This window comes from Mytilus californianus, unplaced genomic scaffold, assembly GCF_021869535.1.
Source record: "Mytilus californianus isolate M0D057914Y unplaced genomic scaffold, xbMytCali1.0.p SCAF_6, whole genome shotgun sequence".
NCBI lineage: Eukaryota > Metazoa > Mollusca > Bivalvia > Mytilida > Mytilidae > Mytilus > Mytilus californianus.
The window spans coordinates 68,879,801-68,907,776 of record NW_026262712.1 but is presented as its reverse complement, the minus strand read 5'-3'; the positions used below and the strand labels follow the sequence as shown (position 1 = coordinate 68,907,776).

At 32.4% G+C, this 27,976-nt stretch overlaps 1 protein-coding gene and 1 long non-coding RNA gene across 3 annotated transcripts; both read right to left on the bottom strand.

The window, feature by feature from the left end:
- Positions 1 to 506: 506 nt before the first annotated feature.
- LOC127704678 (uncharacterized) lies at positions 507 to 12,530 on the bottom strand. Of its 2 annotated transcripts, none has more exons than XR_007983459.1 (4): positions 12,487 to 12,530; positions 7,456 to 7,605; positions 5,140 to 5,252; positions 507 to 2,356 (listed from the first exon to the last, which is right to left on the bottom strand). It is a non-coding gene; the product is annotated as an uncharacterized LOC127704678 (long non-coding RNA). The 2 variants fall into 2 exon arrangements; XR_007983458.1 differs by lacking the exon at positions 12,487 to 12,530 and adding an exon at positions 9,898 to 9,950.
- Positions 12,531 to 17,401: 4,871 nt separating this feature from the next.
- On the bottom strand, positions 17,402 to 25,367 carry LOC127705426 (toll-like receptor 13). The gene is made up of 2 exons (XM_052209740.1): positions 25,268 to 25,367; positions 17,402 to 20,994 (listed from the first exon to the last, which is right to left on the bottom strand). The coding sequence occupies exons 1-2, from the start codon at positions 25,273 to 25,275 to the stop codon at positions 18,837 to 18,839; spliced, it is 2,166 nt and encodes a 721-aa protein (XP_052065700.1). The 5' UTR covers positions 25,276 to 25,367; the 3' UTR covers positions 17,402 to 18,836.
- Between the last annotated feature and the right edge of the window lie 2,609 nt (positions 25,368 to 27,976).

Below are 27,976 nucleotides of genomic sequence, written 5' to 3'. Positions count from 1 at the left end.
CAACTATCAACCAGAGTACAAATGAAAAGAACTCTGCATAGTTCGAAGTCGCAAAGTGTAGGGAAAGTGCAATAAAGCTGAGAGTGAATAAAAATATTGCATTTTTTCCTGCATTTGTATCACTCATATAGATCTGAAAGTTTATGAGAACGAGTGCTATATAAATATCAAAGAAATTCAATGATATAATGTAGAACGTCATGATTGCCTATATTACAATAAGTGTATGACTCCAACCCAAGTTCAAATACGACTCAGAACAGGACGGGACGATCTTAAAATAATAAAAAATTTGTTAACATTGTACTCTAATCATTATAGTTTTAATTGAAGAGAGGGGTGATTGACAAAACTATTACAAATTTCAACTATGGCTTTAAGTTGAAGTGTGACGAGGATGCCTCAAAGAGTTACCGCGACTTTATAGCAGTTCAATTCGCGAATAACATGTTCAAAGGAAACTCGCTATACTGTAATGAGTCTGTTGAGCTTTCTACGTGTTCGCGTTTTTTTTTTTCGTTTTTTTTTTTTTTTTATTTTGGTGCTCCGGCTTTCTGGTTATCTGCTGTCTAGTATATGGCTGCTAAAATAATCAAAGATCTTCCTGCTGGTGGGGATCAGGAGCCGCCTACTCCTGTTCGGGCAGTAGAGGAACCTGAACTTACCAAATGAATTATGGGCCTGACCATGGCGATTTCAATGCAGACGATGCGAAAGCTGCAGAAATTTCCACGGATAATGCTACAACTAGAGCTGCAGATAAAACAATATATCAATGAAGCCCTTGCAAATCTTGAAGCCACATGAGAACACCTCCGAATAAAAAACCTTAAATTTATTTTTTTCGCAGTAGGCATGAAAGATATGAAACATCTATTAAAAAACAAGTTTCCAAAGTATGTAAAAGCGCTAACAAACATGTTTAACCCCGCCGCATTCTGTATGTGCCTGTCCCAAGTCAGGAGCCTTTAGTTCAGTTGTTGTCGTTGGTTCATGTCTGTCATATTTGTTTTTCGTAAACTGTTTTGTTATAAATTAGGCCGTTAGTTTTCTTAATTGAATTGTTTCACATTTTTCATGTCGGAGCCTTTTATAGCCGACCATACGGTATGGGATTTTCTCATTGTTGAAGGCCGCACGGTTGCCTATAATTGCTTACATCCACTTCATTTGAACTTTGGTGGATAGTTGTCTCATTGGCGATCATACCCCATCTCCTTATTTTTATATCGGTGCTGATTTAAATTCATCTGAAAGTGGTTGGACTGTATTTTGATTCAATGATGTCGTTTCATATAAGTGAAACATAATTATGAAACCAACAAATCTTATTCATTCATTATACCTCGAATCTATTGCTACCAGAATCTATGACAAATGAGACAATTTTAATTTTGAAATTATCAATTTCCTCCACCTTAGTAGCATTATACCAACTTCACCTGTATATGGGATATAGATTTCCTAACTGATTCGGTATTCAAGAGCTTGCGGCTGCTACTCAGACTTTATAAAACGTCACAAGTGTCTGAGCAGAAAGTTGATGAACCAGGGTTATAATAATATATATGGCAAAGAACGTCTCGTCCTATTTCTAAAAAGTTCATCGGAAGATACCAAGACCTTGTTGACAAATATTCCGTATCAACTTCACAAATAATACATGATGGTCTTGAAGTATAGATTCTAGGTACTGACGTTGTTATCATCTTAATTACGTGTTATGCTGTTCTTTTTTTTTTTTTTTTTTTTTTGTCTTTGAAATTTATTAACCTTTACTGTTTGGTCCATTTTTTGGTAATATCCTTTTGGCGTGGGTCAGAACTTATGCATCCCGTCAATGTGCTGTGGTCGTTTTTCGTATTCTTGTCTTTCATTTTTGATTATATGCTTTGTCTATATGCCATTTTGTTTTTCTTTGTTGACATATTTGTTTGTTTTTATAGTGATTAAGGTTATAACACAATGTTGAATGCTGCACCCCTATTTTTGACATTTTTACCTATTATGTTTGTTTGTTTTGTTCACACATTGTTGTCAATAAAATGGAATTTTATGCGACTGTCATACAAGTGAGAGGTTTAACTAGCTATAAAACCAGGTCTAATCCACCATTTTCTACATATGGAAATGCCTGTACCAAGTCAGGAATATGACATTTGTTTTCCATTGTTTTGATGTGTTTGAATTTTTGATTTTGCCATTTGGTAAGGGACTTTTCTATTTGAATTTTCCTTGGAGTTTGGTATTTTTGTTATTTTACTTTCTATATTATATCTACCCTATAGTTCCTTGCATTCTCGTCCTATATGGTCTCTAATAAATAGTTGTCTAATTGGCATTCCCTCAGCAACTCCTTATATATATAGTATACAAGTATTATGTTATTTCTTATCTGCACAATTCCGTTTGCAGTAGATGAAATTCAAGACACGGTCCTGGTATGCTAACATATGTACATCTACATGCGTTTCCTATCAAGATTTCCTTCATAGAGGGCTGCTGCTTATAATGAATCTATATAACCACGATTTTCAAGGGGTAAAATTGATTTCGTTCATTCGAAAGTTTCATAGACGTCATAACGAGTAAGTTGGACGTTATGGAACATCTGTGTGTGTCACAGATGACCACGAATATAAATTAAAAAAGAAGATGTGGTTTAATTGCCAATGAGACAACTCTCCACAAAGAGACAAAAATACGTAGAAATTAACAACTATAGGTCAACACACGGCCTTCGACGATGAGCAAAACCAATACCCAATAGTCAGCTATAAAAGGCCCCAAAATGACAAATTGAAAACTATGCAAACGAGAAAAACTAACGGCCTAATATATATACAAAACAAGAAACGAAAAACAAATATGATATACAGCAACAAACGACAACCACTGAATATAGCTTCCTGACTTGGGATAGGCACATACAGAGTGTGGCGGAGTTAAATATATTTGCGGGCGCCCAACCCTTCCTAACCTGGGAGAGTGGTATAACAGCACAACATATGAACAAACTGTAAAAATCAGTTGAAAAAGGCTTGTTCAAATTGTCGTAACTCAATCCCGTCCCATTTTGTTTCGATTTTGACATAATCACCCAGTGAGACTTATCACCGGATTTGTACTTGCATGAGCAACACGACGGGTGCCCCATGTGAAGAAGAAACTGCTTACCCTTCCTAAGCACCGTAGTTCACATCATGTTTTTGATGGATTTCGTGGTGTACAGTCTTTAGTGTTCTTTGTAGTGTTTTGTAGACTTGTATGTATTTTGGTCTTTTTTGTGTTTCGCCATGTCGTTGTTAGTTTTTTTTTCCTTCGACTTATGAGTTATGAATGTGCCCTTGGTATCTACCCTCATGTTTTATCAATGTTTTCAATCGACATCGAAGATGACTGTATTATTCTTATAAATGAAGAGGATATAAAATCCATTGATGTGCTTAGATACAGTTTGTCTTTGTGTTTACGGGTTTTTTTCACTACCATAAAAAAATAGCCCAGTAAAAATACTAAACTTTTTTGAAATTAATATTTCTATCTATTTGACTGAATTCATATTGTTTCTGGTGAAAGCTTATGTATGCATAACTTTTAACGACACCGTCATCCCAACTGCGCGATAATTATTCATCATGCATTACAGATATTTGCCGACGAAAAGTTAAACACAGACTAGTCGCGTATTATGATGTATAAATGTATAAATATTTCGTTTCTTTCGTGCTCTTATTAATATTCTGGTTTAAATTTTACTGTTTATATGCGCTCCTCTAATATGATTGATTGTTGGTTGCTTAACGTCCAATGGCAAATATTTCATGCATGTTCAGGACGACTACAGGTACGTCCTTTAATATATATCGTATTTTATTAAACGTATTCAAGATTTGAAGGACTCTCTGTTCGTTTTTTAGTTCGATTCTGAGATTACAATCATTAAACTCTTGTATTTACTATTACTATTGTTCATTTTGTAATGTTGAAGCATTTGAATTGTATTTTGTATTTTGTATATAGAAATGTATTTCGAAATAATAGCAATGTGAACACAAACAAAAACAAAAAAACACAAAAAAAACCCCATTTTGAATAATTTTGCTAGGCATGCTAGATACGATATAATATTTGCAAAACCACTACGACTATGAGATAATTAAAAAATTCTATAAAATTGTAACAAATTTTACAAATTACTCTCAATGAACCAGTAGCTTACTCGATCAACGGACTTTTCTCATATGTAAGGTCGGTTATACAAATAGAGTTCAATGATTTATGAGTCCTTGTAAATCAAATGAAGCCCTTGAGTAATTAACGGTAACATACTTTGACATATTACCAATATTATAAAACGTTATATATAATAGTAAACGTTCCTGAGCATTACTTTTAAAACGTTTTATTAGCTTTCAAAATAATTGTTACTTGTCACGTACGTAAAATTTATCTTTAAACTTCAATGTTTACGAAAAATTAGTTTTGTGTTCATAGGTATAACCGAAAAGTCGATTTAAAATGTAAATATGAGCAAATAATACTTAACTGCAAAATGAAAGCGAATGTTTCACAAAGTTTGCTCATAAATAAATCTTCAAAAATGAAAAAAAATCACTAGATAAATTCCATGTGTTCGAAGCGCTTTTCTGGATTTACCGTCATCAGGAACACACAAAGCCGAATATTTGAAAGCCAAGGATATATAAAAACCGAAACCGTCGAAGAGGTACATGACCAAAAATAATAACCAAATTCATTTAACTTTCTTAGCCAACTTTGCCTAAGGGAGTTGCAACCTTAGTTTCTTGATAATTTAAAATTTCATAAACGGGAACACTTGAACACAAAGCTGAAATATAAGTATGATAACAATGAAGAACTATGCAAGAAAAAATTGTTTTCGCATTATCAACAACATTTGCACAATGCTGTCAATAAAATTATTAATAAAATTCAAATAAAAGCAATGTAAAACACAAAGTTATGCAGCATATGCACAACCAACTAAAAGACAATGCGAAAAGTATTCGTTTTACTGAGAGGGTACGTAAGTCTTTCTAGTTCTACTAGGGGTACCCTTTATCGCATGTCAAAAATTCAACGAGTCTTAAAAATTCAAACAATTAGGTAACGTACCACACATATAACTTTTAAAAAACATTCTAAAAACATTTATGTAATACATGCAGTGTCTTTTATCCGTGGGTGTCAGTATTGATCCAGTTAAACATATTCACCAAATAACTAACCTGAAAGGATCACACAAGAGTAACCGTAATTGATCATGATTCGCTGAAAGATTTGGAAGATAAACAGTCAACAAGATAAAGTGGGTCAATGACGATGCATGTATTAAGAGTGCATTTCTTTCTAACCAATATTTGGTAAACGTTGTGTGGCGTTTGTTATCGTTTGCTAAACGCTACAAAAGTAGAAACAAATACATCGTTTAATCAGTGTTTACTGACCCTTTTTGAACTTTCAATAATGCTATTATTAAATGCGGTTCCTTCAAACAACATACGTAATAAATCTCAAGACTTTACACCGTTTATTCTATTTCATATGTATGTAAATTGTGTTGCCTATGATTAAGATTATTACTTACAGTGTTTCGGGATTTTTGCTTATACTGTTAAAGCATGGGGCACCAGAACACAGTTATTTCGTAGTGCATTTCTGTTAGACAATAAATTCAAATTAAAAAAATCGAACCTGCTCTATCTCCAAAAGAATTTTACAGTGTAATGAATTACTATTGGAACAAATAATATCAAAGTTATAGAAAAGTCTACCAGCTTTAACTTAAAATATTGACAATTCTGTGTTAAGGGGGGTATAAAATTCAGTTTGACAGTTTCAGACATACAAAATTTTGACCTTTTTTAACTAGACCAAATCACTACTTAACATAAAGATTCAGCACCCAAATTTTTTAAACATGTAATTTCATCACCTTCCTTAATATTTCATGCATTAAGTATCAAGACATGAATTGGGAAAGTGTATGAAAAACAATTGCAAGTTATACACTGTTAACACTAGGGACTATATTCGTGAAGGACGATATCTGTGTTCTGGACCATGGGTCCCTTTCAAAAGTCTCCCAACTATTGCCTTCATTTAGCAAGGTATTCTTTGATATTACGTTTATATGCTATGATAGGCACTTGGGTGAAGATTTCGCTGCATTGTTTGTCTTTTTGCAGATTGTTCCAATGTTTGTTTTAAACGGAAAAAACACGTGCAGATAATTGATTCAAAGTTGAAGTTAGAAACAAGTGTAGCGTTTGTACTAACAAACGACGAACGACAAACTGTAGACGCATTTTTGGCGAGTGCATAGTTTGTCAAAGTGTATGTAAACTTTGCAAACGTATGTTAGAAACAAATGATCAAAACATGTGCGCGCTTAGACGTTTGCATCGTTTGTGTTAGAAAGAAATGCACTCTATATGTCATAAAAAAATGTTTATTTTGATCAAAAGCTAACTGAAATAAACTTTTTTAAACGGCTTTAAAAATAACTCTGCTAAGTGATCAACTATCAGATCTTTGTTAATAGCTATAAAAACTTATCTTAATCATGTTAATAAATTTAAAGTCCAAGAAATCTAAAGTGCTGTCACAACGTCTTCTATCTTATAATGTGGACATGACTCATAAAATGCAAAACGTTTATAGTCCATTGTATTTAGTCTAGGATTATCTGATCTGCTGTCCTATCGGTAGCCTAGATACCCAAATATTGCAAGAAAACTTAAGACAAATATATCTCTCAACGGCAAAATGGTACCATACTCGACCACATTCTTCTGACCATTATTTGCCATTAGACTGTTATGTGACGTGTTTGCCGAAAAAGCAGCAAACACTAATTTTAAAGTCCTTGTTAAAACCCGTTCTGGGATCGAACACACGACAACTCGTACTCTAGACGAACACAGTACCACAGGAATCATCGAGGCAATTACGAAAGCTTGTTTTTTACTTCTCATTTCTGGTTGAAGAATCAAAATGTAGATATCAACTTTGACGTATCTTTTTTGTAATTTTTTTAAAGGATGTAAAAGTGTTGACCGTGTACAGATTTACAGATATGATACGCATACGAAATATACTTCGGTCAATCTTTTTATAGTTCTGACCTTGTAGTTCTTATCAAAATGTATCTAATATTCATTCATTTATTCATTTTTATCTTTATCTAATTACTTTTTATCAACTTATATGATTTACCAAAAAACATCCTAACAGAAATAAGTAGTTGTCAGTGATGTCACCTTGTCTTCCCTTATATAAACTTTAAAAAAAAACATAAAAACATTGCAATTTCAAACAAAAAATACTCTATAAAAATTTTTATTTCACCTCAAATTAAATGTCTATTGGCGTAAATGTAAAGCGTCGACTAGTAAATGACGAATATTCAATCATTATTTACTTACATACCATGCAAATTTTAGCGCATTTCCTGTGAGAATGATCAACAACATTTTCCTTATTTGAATGACCATAAACATTTTATAAACCAGATATGAATCTCGTCTGTAATCTCGATCTACTCATTATATACTTGTATGCGAAATTGTTCATCAGTATCTGGAAAGAAGGTTGACTACAAAGGAGATTCCTTTTTACAATTTCCAAATGATGTTAGATGTACCAGGTTTAAAAGAAATACATCAAATATAATGTAGGTTATATATATTGCATTGTATAACATATAATATGTAACTACCAATCATACGTTATATTCCAAAGATCAAATTGATATTAGCTAAAATGTTTTGGCTGATAAAGTATCACTAATCATTCTCATAAACTTGCAAATCTAGTGACAGTAGAAACCATTACAGAAAGATCAACAAGGCCAAAACTTGCATGAAATTAGTTACTCAGTAACACATATACACACATGCTCATCTTTATGCATAATCATGCTAATATCAAGCTACATAATTTCATCTTCTTGGACTTTTTTTTAATCAAATACGATCGACTGATATATACGTTTATGTTATTTATACATAAAAATAGAAATAAACATCCTAACATGTGCAACGGAACGAAGTTTTAATTCTCTTGTATCCATTTCTCTGACTTATAGCACGAACGATAACTTTATGCTATTTTTTAATAAGGCTTCCTTGTCTTAAGTCATGAACCTGTAACTCATTGATTATCATTGGTTCATATCTGTCATATTTGTTTCTCGTAAATTATATTGTTAGTCATTAGGCCGTTAGTTTTCTTGATTGAATTGTGTCACGTTTTTTAGTCTGAGCCTATTAAAGCTGCCGATACGGTATTTTTTTCTCTCATTGTTGAAGGCCGTATGGTGACCTATAACTGTTGTTATCGCACCTCGGGTAAGTGAGTGATGATATGATTGGTATAACGCCGTCACGTGGAACCCCTTACGGATCTTAATAGGGTATCATGACGTCACGTCGACTATTATTGTTATTGTATTTCATTGTTTATTTTTAACATTTTATACAAAACTTGACAGGAAAAGTCTCCTGTGCGATACGTTCGTTATACGGATCGCTGCTGACCCACTACGGATCTATAGAGGGTTAGTAATTACTGGAAGCAAACATTTTCAAGTAAAAATATTAACCGGTTTATGGTTTCTAAACTATTGCCTGCCCGGCTTTGGGTATACTTTTTATCCTTTTAGGTTTATAAGCTCTTGATTCCTATAATAAGATTTTTATTTTAAAATATTCTGGCTCAGTGCATCACTGAAATGCGCATCTAGTGCATAAAAAATGGTATCGATAATGCTATTAATAGTCTTTTTATGGGAAATACTGGAAGTAAACATTTTTCCGCACTTTCTGTATACATTTGTAATAAAACACTTATTTACTGGCTATTCGGAAAAATAAAGTTTATTTCGGGCCCCTCGACACTGACGTATATCAACTTGTTTAATGACGTTAGCAAAGTATTTCTGTATTTTTATTTCGTCCGCTTCAATTAAAAAAAAATATGTTTTACCCAAATTATTTCATTTGGAACAGTTAGAATTGCATTATACAGAGAATAATCCTGCATTGTGCCGAAATATTTACCAGTGTCTCTCTGCATATTAGAACACTTATTTACTGGCTATGAGGACAATAGAAAGTTTATTGTACCCCTTGACGCTTCACGTCGGGATCTCCGCGTCGGAAAATAGTTGGTGTCCCGAAGGATAATAATCTTTCTCTTGTCCTCATAACCAGTACATAAGTGTATACCATTTCATAGACAGTGAAGCGTTGTGTTCAAATTCATTTATTTTATAATCAGACTATTTATCTTAAATTTTCATTTTAATGAATATCGGTAAAAATATGAATATATCCTATGGAAGGTGTGTTTGTGTGTGGCTTATAAATAAATAGACATAATACACGAATATCCTCTCCTGCATAACGACGGAAAGACTCGTGATAAATAATTCATACATAACGAAACGAAAACTCGATCTTTAGGTCTCTTATATCTACTACTGAACCAAAAATAAAATGTCTAAGAATTTCTAATGATAATTATTTCGTGAACAAATTGTCATCTTAAACAAAACAAACTCAATCTTTTTCTCGTTATTGATTATACACAGTTACATATACAAACAAAATATACTTGCATGACAAAAAGACGTGACGTTTCTCTCATTATTGAAGGTCGTACGGTGGCTTATAATTGCTTACATCCACTTCATTTGAACTCTGGTGGATAGTTGCCCCCACACTACATCTCCTTAATTATATATGGACAACAGTTGGATTTCAGAACGACTGACATGCCATAAGTATTGCAAAACAGAGACATAAAAATAAACAACCGGCGGTGAACATTTTTAAGACTCGTAAAGAATTCATAAATATTCATATTTACCGAACTATTTGTCATAATTGGTGATGGTTCACAACACCTTGATATACGTTGAATATAATATAAATCTCTGAAAAAAAGAACAAAAAGGTAAAATAGTTCAGCAAGATGTTATCTTGATTATCATACATTTTGATATATCTGGTGACGTAAAAAGTAAAATAACAAAAATACCGAACTCCAAGGAAAATTCAGAAGGGAAGGTCTCTTAACAAATGGCAAACTGAAAAGCTCAAACACATCAAACGAATGGAAAACAACTGTCATATTCCTGACTTGGTACAGACATTTCCTTATGTAGAAAATGGTGGATTAAACCTAGTTTTATAGCTTGCTTACATCCACTTTATTTGAACTTTGGTGGATAGTTGTCTCATTGGCAATCATATCTCATATCCTTATTTTTATATTAACCTCTCACTTGTATGACAGTTGCATAAAATTGCATTATACTATACTGACAACAATGTATGATTATGTTTTAATTATACGTAAATAAAATAAACTGCCAGTTAGAGGTTATCTTTTAAAGTTATAGCTTAAGGTGATAAATCAGCGCTTCGAACGGAAAACGGGGGAAATGTACATTCTTTGTTATGAGAAATATCTCCCTTACATCAGGAAAAAATATTTTCAAGGCGTCACCTTCCGCCTCGTCGAAAAAAATGATCAATACGGCGAAACAGTACTCAATGCATTTCATCAACATTTAAAACAAAAAGCTAAGTGTAGTGCTGGTAAATGAAATGTCTTTTCCGAGTGAAACAGGGCTTCCCTCCCAAGAAAGTAAAAATAACTTAGCATGGCGTGATGGACGGAGAGTGTGGTGTTAAAAGATTGAGCTTTAATTCCATATTTTGTTAAATTTTCTAAAGTGGAATCGTACTTTTTCATAAATTCTGCCTTTTGTGAAAAAAGGTATTATATCTTTATAGAAAACGATATATGTATTTCGTTTGAAGTTTTTCTAGTACAAACTTAGTACGCATTGATCTCTGACACGACCACGCATGTCCAGTTAGAAACAACTGTGAATTCACTCTCCATTAGAATGTGAAAATAAAACATCTTTATCATAGAAAGGGATATTAGATTTTGGCACTGCCAGGCCTTTGATAGACTATCTATGTTTTTTTACTTTATAATTACCTGTCTTTTCTCTTCTGGTTACTGCAATGGCGGTTTAAAGTTTCGAGGATAGTGAACGTAATTGCCTGTACTGGTAAAAAATTTGGCAAGCGCAGTGATGCAATTTTTTTATAACGGCTTTATGGGAAAAACAAAATTTCGACCAAAGAGAGAGGGCGTCCTACGCCTCCCTCTGGATTCGCCACTGGCTGTCTCATTATTCAAATTTGATGGGTTACCCAAATAAATTGTTAGAAAAAAAAACAAAAAAAAAACGGCATCGCACTTGCATGAATATCATACAAACTTTCTATAAAATTAGTTATAGCGCATGTCACAATGTTATTTGAGTTCATTGTAATTAACAATTTACGTATACCTGTCTTAAATCTTAAAATAGAAACTCGTTTAATTGATCAACCTATTAACGTTTTTAAACTATATTTGTTTCCTGATTCATGTAATTTCTGTATTTTATTATGTCTGTCCTTTAAATAATGCGTTTGTTTTAATTGGTTTTCAAAAAACTATTCTAAGAGAAAGGAACCACCAAAGCAAGAGGACATATTTCTGAAAAGACTTGATAATAAAACAGAATTACTCATAAAAAATTAAAGAAACCACAAAATAAATACAACTATTAACTGTTACTTTATGATCGTACTTACCAAATGCATTTAGCTCAGAGCAACATTTCAGGGAAATATTATGATAGTAATATATAACAAATAAGAGTGCCTTTTGGTCCGTTTATTCTCTCTGTAAAATACAACATTTTCTACTTTCCTTTTCGCTACGTGGAAGCTATTTAATATATTGTATTGTGTTATATGTATATATTTGTTAACAATATGGATAGCATTGTTCTTTAACAATGCTATTGTTCTTGTAAGTTCAAAGGAATAATATTAAATTTCATGTCTCAATTCAATTGTCAGCGATACAATAACTTTTCGACACACTTTTTGTTTATGTACACGAATATCCTCTCCTGCATAACGACGGAAAGACTTGTGATAAATAATTCATACGTAACGAAACGAAAACTCGATCTTTAGGTCTCTACTATCTACTACTGAACCAAAAATAAAATGTCTAAGAATTTCTAATGATAGTTATTTCGTGAACAAATTGTCATCTTTAACAAAACAAACTCAATCTTTTTCTTGTTATTGATTATACACAGTTACATATACAAACAAAATCTACTTGCATAACAAAAAGACGTGACGTTTCTCTCATTATTGAAGGTCGTACGGTGGCTTAAAATTGCTTACATCCACTTCATTTGAACTCTGGTGGATAGTTGCCCCCACACTACATCTCCTTAATTATGTATGGACAACAGTTGGATTTCAGAACGACTGACATGCCATAAGTATTGCAAAACAGAGACATAAAAATAAACAACCGGCGGTGAACATTTTTAAGACTCGTAAAGAATTCATAAATATTCATATTTACCGAACTATTTGTCATAATTGGTGATGGTTCACAACACCTAGATATACGTTGAATATAATATAAATCTCTGAAAAAAAGAACAAAAAGGTAAAATAGTTCAGCAAGATGTTATCTTGATTATCAGACATTTTGATATATCTGGTGACGTAAAAAGTAAAATAACAAAAATACCGAACTCCAAGGAAAGTTCAGAAGGGAAGGTCTCTTAACAAATGGCAAACTGAAAAGCTCAAACACATCAAACGAATGGAAAACAACTGTCATATTCCTGACTTGGTACAGACATTTCCTTATGTAGAAAATGGTGGATTAAACCTAGTTTTATAGCTTGCTTACATCCACTTTATTTGAACTTTGGTGGATAGTTGTCTCATTGGCAATCATATCTCATATCCTTATTTTTATATTAACCTCTCACTTGTATGACAGTTGCATAAAATTGCATTATACTATACTGACAACAATGTATTATTATGTTTTAATTATACGTAAATAAAATAAACTGCCAGTTAGAGGTTATCTTTTAAAGTTATAGCTTAAGGTGATAAATCAGCGCTTCGAACGGAAAACGGGGGAAATGTACATTCTTTGTTATGAGAAATATCTCCCTTACATCAGGAAAAAATATTTTCAAGGCGTCACCTTCCGCCTCGTCGAAAAAAATGATCAATACGGCGAAACAGTACTCAATGCATTTCATCAACATTTAAAACAAAAAGCTAAGTGTAGTGCTGGTAAATGAAATGTCTTTTCCGAGTGAAACAGGGCTTCCCTCCCAAGAAAGTAAAAATAACTTAGCATGGCGTGATGGACGGAGAGTGTGGTGTTAAAAGATTGAGCTTTAATTCCATATTTTGTTAAATTTTCTAAAGTGGAATCGTACTTTTTCATAAATTCTGCCTTTTGTGAAAAAAGGTATTATATCTTTATAGAAAACGATATATGTATTTCGTTTGAAGTTTTTCTAGTACAAACTTAGTACGCATTGATCTCTGACACGACCACGCATGTCCAGTTAGAAACAACTGTGAATTCACTCTCCATTAGAATGTGAAAATAAAACATCTTTATCATAGAAAGGGATATTAGATTTTGGCACTGCCAGGCCTTTGATAGACTATCTATGTTTTTTTACTTTATAATTACCTGTCTTTTCTCTTTTGGTTACTGCCATGGCGGTTTAAAGTTTCGAGGATAGTGAACGTAATTGCCTGTACTGGTAAAAAATTTGGCAAGCGCAGTGATGCAATTTTTTTATAACGGCTTTATGGGAAAAACAAAATTTCGACCAAAGAGAGAGGGCGTCCTACGCCTCCCTCTGGATTCGCCACTGGCTGTCTCATTATTCAAATTTGATGGGTTACCCAAATAAATTGTTAGAAAAGAAAAAAAAAAAAAAAACGGCATCGCACTTGCATGAAAATCATACAAACTTTCTATAAAATTAGTTATAGCGCATGTCACAATGTTATTTGAGTTCATTGTAATTAACAATTTACGTATACCTGTCTTAAATCTTAAAACAGAAACTCGTTTAATTGATCAACCTATTAACGTTTTTAAACTATATTTGTTTCCTGATTCATGTAATTTCTGTATTTTATTATGTCTGTCCTTTAAATAATGCGTTTGTTTTAATTGGTTTTCAAAAAACTATTCTAAGAGAAAGGAACCACCAAAGCAAGAGGACATATTTCTGAAAAGACTTGATAATAAAACAGAATTACTCATAAAAAATTAAAGAAACCACAAAATAAATACAACTATTAACTGTTACTTTATGATCGCACTTATCAAATGCATTTAGCTCAGAGCAACATTTCAGGGAAATATTATAATAGTAATATATAACAAATAAGAGTGCCTTTTGGTCCGTTTATTCTCTCTGTAAAATACAACATTTTCTACTTTCCTTTTCGCTACGTGGAAGCTATTTAATATATTGTATTGTGTTATATGTATATATTTGTTAACAATATGGATAGCATTGTTCTTTAACAATGCTATTGTTCTTGTAAGTTCAAAGGAATAATATTTAATTTCATGTCTCAATTCAATTGTCAGCGATACAATAACTTTTCGACACACTTTTTGTTTATGTACACATGTACGTAAATCGATGTTTGAAGTTTTAAAATTATGGAAAAGAAGATGGAATAGCAATCATGTTTTATTGGCATAAATATTTCAGGAATATATAAAGTCATTCAAGAGTGTAATAACTATACTAGGGTAGCCATTACAATCTATTTAGTTTTCTCCTCAACTTTTAAGTGAATAACTATAAGGTTTTAAATAATTTGTTTGTTTGTATGTTTGTTTGTTTGATTTTTTTTCTTTCAAATATTTGAATTTTATTTCCACAAGTGTATTTTTGAGTCTGGGACTGAATTTCATTACATACCTACAAATTATCATACACTTGTGAGTGTTGTACCTCAGCAAACTAATTTTGCGAAACACTGCAACTATGCATTTTTGATTTTAATCCCACCTCCGTAGAATGTAATATAATGTGTAATTTTTTTGTAAAATATCCTTTTCCGTTTCTGGCAAGTTCAAGTAAGAACATTACGTAACAGTTTTTACTCTCTACAACGTTTGTCGTGTTTCTAGATTTAGGTAGATGCTATTTTACAATAGTGTTCTTTAAATAATATTTTCTACACATTTGTGTTTTTGTTACTTCAAGTAATTTTTCCTGATTTCTAAATACTGCTACGAGTGCATGAACTATATTTGTAGGACAATATACCACTCATTTTGTGTTTCATTTGTATATGTTTTAGGTATGTTTTAGGTTATATATTATATTTATATACATCAACTTGATCAAGAAGCTTTTCATTAACAATATGTTAGTTTCACTGATAAAATTTTGACTGCATCAGTTTGCTCTAGCAATAAGCATGATAAGAAGTCATCTATTTTAAATGAACAGGTAGTAGCATGCTTTTTATATGCATTCAATTGAAAATGAAATAATGCACCACTGTAATACCACCATTGAACTTTTCCCGAAGTCCGAGAAATAACTGCTTTCTAAAAATCTTGATTTACTATCGCTTAAAATATTAAACAGCAGTAAATTCAATGACAAAATTTGTCTTTGTAGAATCCACCCGTTTATGGCGCTGATTTTGGCTCGTCACCAGCTATATTATTCAATTCGCACGTTTTATAAACTTGGGAAGGTCTGTCCTGCTATTACCGAGACCTTCCACATCAACATCAACAAAATTATATCACATTTTCAAAACAAAAACATAAATAAACTTTAAATATCCTTTACACTACCATTTCTAGTAACAGAGACTGCTACTTATCTATTTTCTTGTTTGTGTATTCTTAAAAAAAAATGAAATACGGAATACCACTATTTGAAAATGCATTACCAATTATTGCGCTCTTGATACCTATAATAGTGTGCGGCCAAAAACATGAATAATGGTATACAGTCTCATACAATTACACAAGCTAGCAAGCAAATTACTTTCGACATTTCACGGAACCAGAAATACTCAAACAGAGGTATACAGCACCAATAATTTATCTGCCTTTATTTTCTTCTTATTTTACCATCAAAACTCGTGGTATAAAGATTAGAAGATGTGGTATGATTGTCAATGAGACAAATCTCCACCAGAGGATAAAGGACATAGACGTTAACAACAATAGGTTTTTGTACGGCCTAAACAATGAGAAAAACACATACCGAATAGTGAGCTACAAAAGCCCCAAAATGAAAAATATAAAACAGTTCAAACGATAAAAGCTAACAGCCTGATTTATGTACAAAACAATAAACGAAAAAGAAAATGATATACAGAAACAAACGACAACCACTGAGTTACAGGTTACTGACTTGGGATGGGCACTTGCAGAATGTGGTGGGGTTAAACATGGTGGAGGCGCTAACCCTCCCTTAACCCGGCACAACACAAGAACAAACTCTGCAACGTTAGATTCGCGATGCTTCGAGTCAAAGGAGCACCACTTTATCTGTATGTTAAAGAAACACCACACCAACCCTCTTAGCCGACTCCTCCCCAAAACAAAAATATACAACCAATTTTAACGACATGTTTATTTAAAAACGAACAACACTATCTATTTTGGCTACAAAATATATCGGCGATTGGTTAGTATTCCGCAAACTTAACTGTGCTTTTCTTATCGCAGGCGTGTTACTTCATGCATCGACAAGAGACAGGTACATGCATTCAGAAAATAACTAACTGTGCACGTTTTATTCCAGAACGCTAAATCGCGTTTAAGCTAACTTAAAGTATATGTTATTGGTCGATATTTTGGATTCTGATGCACTTTTTTGAACTGCATTGGAATATCGACGACATGATATATGTAGCATTTATACATTCAAAGATACGATAAAAAGTTTATACAAGTGGTCTATAAACGATTAAAATGTACGTTAAAGCGGTAAAAAATAGGCATTTTGTACTTTAAATTGCAATTTACAGAAAACCCCGTTCACACAATTTTATGTATTGTTATATTTTATTTCTGTAACCATTTCCGTTTGAACGATATAAATTTAAAAGTTGTTCGCCGGATTCGTTTTTGCTGTCTTAATCATAACTGTGTCGTGCACGACTCAGTGTCGAGGATCTTAGTGAAGACATATTAAATCTGCACGTATTATTTCCACTTACACCACATCATTATAACGATTGAAAAGAATTCCTAGTTCAAGTTTTTATCAATATTCATGATTTAGTTTCTCGTTTATCCAGAGAGCATTTCTGGTCAACTGGAACATACTTTCAGCATATTTGACCATTGCAATTTTTATCCCGTAATTATTCAATGTGCTCTCAAATATTTTTTAAAGTGTAATATTTGCCACGGGAAATGATGTTATCAATCATTCATGTAAATACTAAAAACGGTATGAACTTGAACATGATTTTAATAAGAAACATAAAAGATAAAATATTGCGTTATAATGTCTTTAGAAAGGATGTGTACATTCAGTTTGGAAAGATATTAAATAAAAGAAACGAATGTTAGGAAATGCATGCAAAATATGTGATTTGATCCCAAACCAAAAGGGAACTTTTATTTATATTATTACTCTATGCAAGACTTTTTAAAAGGTGTATATTTTAACTAGTCTCTTACTTTTGCAATCGCCTTTGTATGAATAGGGGTGTTTTCAATGCCCCAAAATTACAAAAGTTCTTAATCTTGCTTGAGTAGTTTTTGTGTAAAAGGATACCCCTGTATGAGAAATTGCAATAATAACGCTTAGTTCTCGCATATCTGATTAAAACAAATAATTGAATGCAATAGACCAGGGTAAGACTGACATGCTTTAGTAATTTAAACTACTCAAGTACCGCATTTTGCGAACTATCATCTTTCGAGTGTACCAATTTTCCAGTTAGTTTGATATATTTATAGGTATTACCTGGTGTGTCTTATAGTTTTGTCCTTATATTTTCAGAACAAATATATGTACTCAAGCGCATTATTATACTGTTGATGTAAGGTGGTTTTGATTAATTTTTTTGACAATGTTTTGGTTTTATGATAGTTTTGTACATGTATATAATGCTTTAAGACTTTTAACCTCAAACGTCCATGCACCGCCTTATAATGATAGAGAAACACACGGGTGCATTAAGAATTAAGAACCATACATTTTATATACCTCTATAACAATTACAAAAAAAAAAGGCAAAAATCACAAACGCTCTATTTGACATACATGTATGTTATGCTCACACTTCTATGATGTTTTCATGAGATGTTAATGTTTTGCCTTCTTGAATTTACGACTAAACTGAAATTGAAAAAAAAAAATAAATTCCTTCAATTTATTTTAAGCTCATAACTATACTTGTTTTTTTCCTCTTGGCTTTTAAAAAATTAAGTAATTGATTTTAACACACCTGAATTTGGTGTCAAAGTTATATAAAATTCTTTGTCTAATAAGCTATTCTTAAAAAGTAAAATAACAAAAATACCGAACCCCGGGGAAAATTCAAAACGGAAAGTCCGTAATCAAATGGCAAAATCTAAAGCCCAAACACATCGAATGGATAACAACTGTCATATTCCTGACTTGGTACAGGTATTTTCTTATATAGATAATGTTGGATTAAACCTGGTTTTATAGCTAGCTAAACCTCTCACTTGTATGTCAGTAGCAAAAAATCCATTATATGGAAAAGACATAAGTTAATACATCAAAGGTCCCGTCGTAATCATGATTGATTTAAGTAAGCTATAATAATTTAGGTATACAAAAAAAAAAGTTGTATTTAAATTTTCAAATCTAAATTCCTCAAATGTTTATCAACTTCATATGCATAGATTAACAGTCATATTGCCATAGGAGGAACACTTAGTGGTTTCCGGAGCGCATCAATTATCGCCTGCCAGAATATTTCCTCTCCAACTCCCTCTTTGAATCTTAAATATGGAGTGGATTGTAACAGAGTTTTGATAGAACTGGTCATGTGATTAGCATCAATAGTTCGAAGCATGATTAAAACACATGCATCTTTTCCATGGTGACGTCTGCGTTCCTGCACACAATCACATTCCCATTGACACCACTCGCTTTCGGCGAAATCATTACTCATTATTATTACGACTTTCCACGACTCTTTCATGTATTTGTCAACATTTTCTGAAATTGGAGCACCGACATCAAAATTACGATGATGAATGCAAAGCCTTATACCTTCATGTTCAATACGTTTAACAAACGACGCATGGACCCATTCTCTATCTGCATTACAATAAACAACAAAAGCATGGAATGCAAAGTCTTCACTGTTGTCTAATTGTAAATAACCATCTTTTTGCAAACGATGTAGACGGAATAAGTAAAGATAGTTCCGAATGTTAGTGTGACATTTGTAGACAGAAAACATCAAAACTAGTATGAAAAATCCAGAAGTGGATAAAACTAGTGTCATTGTCAAAAGTGGGTTCCATGGAGTACATATTACTTCCGTTGGATTATATTCTTCTAGAAGAGTATCCTGTAGGTTTTCTGGAAACGCACATTTGTACCCTTGCGGATAGTTAGACAAAAACGAAGTGTTGTTTTTTTTAATCCAATTACGGAACCACATGAGATCACAAGTACACATTAGAGGATTGTTTGAAAGATCAAACTGAAGCAGCCGTTCTAAAACTTCAGATTTTATTGATGTTTTATTTAACAGTTGAATTTGATTTTTTTGCAGGTTTAAATACTTTAAGTTTACAAAATTATCAAAAGTACCATCAGGCCAGTATCGTATAATATTATCTTTCAGGTTTAGACTTTCCAATGATACCATTGTTGAAAATATGCCAGTTGGAAGGTTATTGAGTCTCATATTCTCAAGGTTTAAAGTCGTTAACTTTGATAAATGTTTGAATAGTAGAATTGAGGTATTACTATCTGAGGCCAAATAGTTATTCCCTAAGTTTAGAACTTCCAAATTTAGAAAATACTTAAAAATACTATTTGGATCAAAATTATGTACGTTAAGCTTGGAATCAAAACGAAAATTGTTATGTGCTAATGACAACAGCCTAAGAGATGAAATATTAAAAGCAGTGGATCCAATTGTTGTGATTTGTTGATTTTTTTCTATATAGAGTTTCTGAAGGCTAGGCAAAACAACAAAGATATTGTCATTGATGGATACAAAACGGTTTGAATTTAATATCAGGATTTCTAAACTAGGTAAACAATAAAAATAGGACAATTCAAGGATAGACAGGGAATTAGAACCTAGATCCAATACCCGTAGATTTGGAGATATGCTTTTACATCCATGTGATTGACAACAAAATTTATCGCACGTACCACAACAGAAATTTTGAAATTCGTCAATATAGTTTTTGCTTAGATCTGCTATTTGAAGTGTACATTGTCCTTGAAGATTAAACGTGGTCAAACTATTTCTAGACATATTTAGCAATTGTAACTTTTGTAAAGGTGCAAATACTACGAAAGCATCTCTCTGTGCTTTATTTCCCGAAAAAGATGCTTCGATTATATTTGTCTGACCAAAAAATAAATCTGGCGGTAGTGTTTTCCAATTGTTGTCTTCGAATCTGACTTTTTCAAGGCTGTCCCCATTAAACTTAAAAAAGGCAGAGCGTACGTCTAAATCATATACCTTTGGTTCCGCTGAAATCTCAAAGTTTCTCATCCATTTAAGGTCATATAATGAGTTCCTTGAAAAATGCTCGATCGAATTGTCTACTAATGAGATATGACGTATTTCATTTTTTGTTACGTTAAGCATAAAGTTTCTTGAAACATTTGTGAATTTATTTCCTCTAAAGTAAACATTTTCAACGAAATCTGGAAGTCTAGGGATGAAAGTCAGATTTGTACAAATGGCTTCGTTTCTTTGGCTACTACATTCACAGTAAGGCTTCAAACATGGTACTGATGATGAATCGGCATATAATAAAATGTATACCAGTATAAACTGGGGAAACATATGTTGCAGTTTGAAGATTATCAACCTGAAATACAAAACATTGTTGTAAAATTAGAATAAAGAACATGTTTGCTACATCATTCTCTCAAGTTAAGGCCAGTTTGAGAAATTGAATTTTAATAAGACGCACACCTACTACTCTCGACCCCATTCCCTTTTACGTTAAATCTTTTTCTTTTAAACAAATTATTTGGGCGGGGGTCATTATACCGTTATTTACACATCAGACCGTGCTCGTTACTGGAATTTTGGATACACCAAACCAGAAACATATACCTCACATCTATGTAACAGGCAATATATGCCTTCGATTTTAGAATAAATTCATACATTTCTGTATTATTCACAACTCAATTCTTTTATCAGTCTCAAAGTGTTCTACAAGGATCAACAGTCTTTCACCTTTCATTTGATACCTAAATTACCAAAATATATTCTATATGGTTTGATATTTACACCTATGCGTAGGAACTATGTTTTTTTAAATATGTTCTTCTTTCCAGGATGTTCTATTATGACCGGGCCTGAGTTGGTTGTGTTACAGCTTAAAGGAGCACTAGTTGTCAAATTTATGTTCACCGATTTGACTCAAATTCTCATATTTGATTTATAACAATGTAAAACATTTATCCAAATTATAAAAAGTGTAAAATAAACTATATACCTGCCATTGGCTCGAAAATATGAAGATTCGTTTCGTGTATATTTTAGTCTAGACCCCATCTAATTAACTGTCGAGTTGACCTCCGAATACCTCCGATTGCCATATAAGGGATATAAACATAAATATAGATATAAATAGATATCAGACTCGTGCATTTGGATTTTTATAGGTCTGTTTAAATTATATTATAGATTAAAAATATATGTTAATCATCGTGTTTACCTGTATAAGAATGATTCTTTGTGAATCGAATCAGTCAATCAAATGATTTACCTTTGTTTCACTTTCAATGTTGACATTCTTTTCCTTTAAATAATTGTACACGAACAATGCATGCGGTATCCATCTCTAGCTAAGAGGTTTAATTGAAATTGACATGAATACGGATTCAATGAGGTCGAATTATTCACTTGTAAGTGAATATTTCATCATCAATGTTTCTTAGCTTATTTTGACAAAATTAAACCATACTGGCTGCTAAAAGCGATATATTATTTCACTATTTCACTTTCATTAATGATTGAACAAAAAAAATCATATTTTAGATTTTTTGTATATCTCGTAGCTAGTGCCCCTTTAAAAATAGTCTATCCAAATTATTTGCCCTTTACATACGTTATTTCCGGCCAAGTTATCTAGCATATATCTCGATGTGCCCCGTGGGTGTTTAAATATTTATATTGTTTATTGGCACGCTTCAGTGTGATTATCAGTCTAAATTATGACAGTATACGTTTGATTTCTTTGCCAGATTTATTTTATTAATATTACTCCATGGCTTTGTTCTTCAATTCATAGTTGTGACGTGATCGTCAATTTGCAACGAATGCCGGTGCTAGGGGGCGTCTGACACTAGCAGTGAGGTGAGAGTTTTTTGCTCCTTGTTGAAGGACTCTTTGTGACGTTGAGATGAACAACAGCAATAAAAGCGATGTTCCTTTGCTTCTGTGTTTTTTGCTGTGCATTTACTGATTTTGTGTCATGGATGAGTACCCCATACCCTTTCTATTCTGTTATAGCAGAATACATGCACCATGTAACTGAACAAATATGTAGTAAATAAGAAAGCCACTTATTAAACTTAAGCTTTAAGCTATTGTTGTGAAATAAGAACACAGAAAAAATAAGTATATATATATACTACATTTATGAAATAAAACACATACATCATGTACATGCATTAGAATGAAATAATTGGGAAAGCTAAATTTTACGATGAATGGTAAGAAAATCTAAATAAAACTTTATCTTAAAGGAATGGTAACGATGGGAATAGGTTGAGGACCTATAGAATTTTTAAAACGTCATTACACACCGAGGAATGCATGCACAAAGTTATAGTTCCATCGCATAGAAAAGCATACGCGGACTTTCGGTGTGGTGTTGCAGCGATCCGCATAGAGACTGGACGATTTGAGAGGTTACCCGTGCAACAACGAACTTGCGAAACTTGTAAAAACACTGCTGAAACTGCGGAACATATCTTGTTAGAGTGTCAAATGTACGATGACCTGCGAAATGAACTTTTTGAATTAATTTTGTCAGAACATTCAAACTTTTAAAATTTTTCTAATCTTGACAGTGACTGTGATAGTATTATTATTAATAGTGTCAAAATCTACCAATTTATTTAAGATAGGAGACGTCGTTTTTTATATCGTTAAATTTTTTATCTTAACTGTTTATATTTTTTTAGGAAATTTTTAGATTTAGCTGTACATTGATATTTATTATTATTAATTTTTTTTAATCCCGTCTCTCAAAATTCTTTTCAGAATGGCGTTAACATTTTATATTATTTTATGTATTCGTGTATTATGTTATGTTTTGTAATAATAATGGTGAGACCTAAATAAACTATTTGTATTGTATTGTTGGATGGCAGTTACTTAATCAGCGGACATTGATTCGAATGAAAAAAATGTTGATCGAAATTTTGTACTGTGTTTCAGAAAGAGTGAGACAGTCTTTATTTCATGTTGTGATGACATTTTAAGACCTGTGGTGAGTCTAATGACGAGGCATAATGGTTTAATGTTACCAACATGACAATTCAAGACCATATGTTTCAGAATGGTAATATTAACGTTTTGCTATGACCTAGTCGTTCTCCTTATTTGTTGCCTAATGATCTCGCGTGAAACATGTTAACGATCACGCGTGAAACATGTTAATGATCCCGCGTATAACATGTTAATGATCCCGCGTGAAACATGTTAATGATTCCGCGTGAAACATGTTCATGATCCCGCGTGAAACATGTTAATGATCACGCGTGAAACATGTTAAACATTTAAATCCAAATTAAAATTCAACCATTTATTTTTGATTTTCGAATGAAACGCAGTCCACCCATATATCATTCATTACGTTATCCGGTAAATGTAGGGTTGTCTTTACTGCAAATGGAGTTTGAAAGAGATTGGACATTGACCCGCTGTTTTTTAATGTGTCAAGTTCAGTGCATTGTAATAAGTTAGTGAAATTATTCCAAGATACCATTAGAAACCTATTAGACCAATTTAATTCTATCCTTTGTTACATTGTAGCATTAACTTATTTCTAATTGTTTTATAAATAACATTAATAGTTTGTAATAAATGGTATGCTTATGTTCATGTTGTTAAAATGTGCTGGTTGAGTATATAAAGATTGATAGAACTTCCTCGTTTGAATGTCTTTAAATTATTTAAAGAACATGATACCAACGGCCAAATCAAACGAGGAATTGCAGCATGGGTGATTTCCTATGGCATAATCTCCGGAAATGCATGGGATCATGGTTTCAATCATCAGTTTGAATGAAAATGTTGAATTGTATAAAATGAAAACTATACGTTATAAATTTAATACGTCCGAAGCGCTTTTAAGGATTTACCTTCATCAGGAACGCTCAAAGCCGATTATTTGAAAGCTAAGGATGTATAAGAACCGAAACAGTTGCAGAGCTTTATGACGAAAAAGTACCAAAAAAATAGCCAAATCCATCTAAGGTCAACTTTGCCTGAGGGAGTTGAAACATTAGTTTCTTTATAATTTCAAAAATTTATTAACCGACAATTTTTAGAAATGTATGTTATATAAGCAGCTTCTAATTAACACTTTTGACAGCAGTTACAGACGCAAAGCATTGACTGCGCGACTTGTAGTTGGAATTATAAGTACAACAAGAACAACTTCACATATTTTACTTTGGTGTATCATCTACTGAACACGCGAGATACGATCTATGTTAAGTGTTGAGCTGGAACAAAGCAGGATCCTTATTAATGATACATTTTATTATCTCGTCTAGGTATGATGATATTTCAAACCAGATTTGAATTATACTATTTTGCAGTACAGTATGTAGATTCTGTTATAAAGTATTAATCATGTTAATGAATCATATAATCTTAAGCTCATTAAATCTTAGTCATAATGAAAATAAATATCAAACGAAAATAGAAAGTAAGTTTGTATTACATCTTTCTACACACATTAATTGCCATGTAAAAACAGTTAATTGTTATAAAAAAGAAGTTATAATGTTGAACCATACATTTAAGTGAAACATTATTTACAAAAACAGAATTAACAAATAAAAAAAGAAAATAGTATGAAATGTAACAAAAATAAAGAATAAGGAACATACCCGATCATATTTTATTCTCAAAGGGTTCGATTCGGTGTAAAACAAACAGTAGATGAAAAATTAATTTCTGAAAAGTATTTGATACATGTGATTGCAATACTACAAATGCATATGACATAACAGTACCATTTCCTCTATAGTCGTTTACATAACAATTAAGCATGTTAAATGGTACTGATTGTTCGAACAAAATTTTTTCCGGTTTCCTTTCATTTATGACTATATTTCATGTTTAGTTTTTCCGTCGTTAAAAGCGCTTTAGTTATATGAAATAAGTACATAATTTCAATATCTATGTATCATAAATACCAAATGATTCATATCGGATATTGTCAATTATTAATTGTTCTATTGCGTTAGATTTCACACATGACTTTATTTAATATATTTGTCAATTAATATTTACCAGGAAATAGTTATCGTTTTAATCTAACCTTCAGACAGAATCGCCACGTAACAATTATCTTGTTATATGCTGACTTTTGATCAAATAATTAACTTTACAAGGTATTTCATGACGCAGTGTATATAAAGGTACACTTTAGTTTGCTTATAATTGTAGATTGAATATTATTCAAATATGAACATGTCTCGATGCAATGCTTTAATGAATGTTGTCTGATTAGTTCTTTGGTAAAATGTCTTTCTATGGATTAATGGTAAAAAAAGATGTGAATGAGTCTAGGGGTGCGATTCGGACGCATGATGTTTTGATAGCATTGTTTTCATTTTGTACACTCTTGTATATATATATACAAGTCTAAATTGAAAACAACGTTCAAACCTATGATTGCGTTGGATAAAAACCGCAATTTTTATACGTGTGCATGCAAAACAAATTTCTTGGTAGAGAGGTCTAAATACAGCACAAACAACATTTTCTAAAAGACCAAAAAAGTCAAAAAGTCTTTTTTAACAAAACGCATTTGACTAGCAGGTCGAACAACGGATGTTCTTAAAACCTGCTGACTGCCATTGGCGATTGCCAAATAAACGGATCACCAAATGTAACAAAATGGATCTAAATTATTAATTCAATACCAAACAGAAAACAATAAACTTGCGGAAAAGATAGTATACCGCAAACAAAAGGTGCAAAAATTAGTACAGCATATTCGGATTTCGACAATTAATGTCTCTTCATTGATGTTAGGAATCGAAACGGTATTTGGAAGGCCATATAATTTACATATATATATATAAGTTTAAGGGGGCTCGCGGGTTTAGATTTTCGCGCCTACTGCGCAGGATGTTGCGCAATGATATCGTAAGTCATACCTATGACCGTAATTGGCAGTAATAATTATTTTGATTATTATAAATAATCTATTTGATTTGAATATATTACTAAAGGGTGTTGTAATTGAAAACTGTAATTTAAAAATTTTATAAAATTTATTATTGCAATTTTCATTGTTGCAAATACACTTCCGTTTTGGGGAAAATGGCATGTTCTTGCCGGTGAGAGGAGACAAAGACAAGATAACATATAATAATCGAACACATGGGCTGCTTTTCATGAATACTGAAACGCAGATCGAAAATAATAGAACACGATATTCATTTTAGTAGCTTATGAAGCAGTTTCACACTTGTTTTACCGTAAAAAAGGACCTGGAAGTATGCGTAAAATGTATGTAATATTTTGAAACAAAGGAAATATACTGTAATATAAATCATCTTTTTTCAGTCTGCTATATGGCGGGAAGAAAAGTTTACATTGACAACACAGAAATTTGACATTTCCGGTTTGGAAAAATAAATTATTTATTATTGCATATTTTCCTAAACCCTTATTTTCAGATGAGCAAGAAATTAAAGAAATATATTGCTGAACAACCCCAAATTCCAAGCGGATTCAGATTTAAAACACCAATACTAGTATCTGACAGCAAGGGCTTAACCGTACGCAACGCCTGTCAAGGCAGCGAATTCCCACTAGAATCCTGGTGCATTTCTGGAGCAAAAACATCAGAACTTGTTGACTCGATTGAGCACAGAATTTCCAAAACAATCAAAAGACATTCTCTGATCATTATTTACCTTTGGTCAGGAACCTGTGATCTTACCATAAAAGAGGGGAAATGTATTAGACTAAGACACCAAAGTTCTAAAACTGTAAATTCTATACTAAGAGACTACGAAAGAGCAATACACATTGTTGAGCAACATGCAGGTGCCGAGATAAAGTTTGTGGATTGTCCCATACTGTCAATCACCAAGGACAATAAGTTCAAAGGGAATAAACAACCTGCAATATTTAAAGTTGAAGACTTCCAAGTAACCAAAAAGATCCAGAAGCTTTCCTCTGAAATCACAGACTTAAACCAGCAATTGAATAAGAACACTATAAAAGTTAACAAATACTTCACCAGAGGAAGAAAAATAAAAAGAGGCGGCTACAGAAAATCTATTAACATCTCGATCAACAAAAAAGACGGTCTACACCCATTAAACTTACCTAGCCTTGCCATCACCAAACAACTATTGCTTGACACATACAGTGACTGCTACAACGCAACACAAGAATCAGAATTTGTCCAACTAAAAGTCGAAGAAGCAGAGCTACTGACATTCTTCTAGCACCAAGCCGAAAATACTGTAGTTAAGGGTTTAGGTGAGTTTATCTTATTAGTCTTTACTACACCGTATTAATACAGAGTCGCTATAGAATATATTCAGCAAATAACATCTGCGTTAAATATCAAC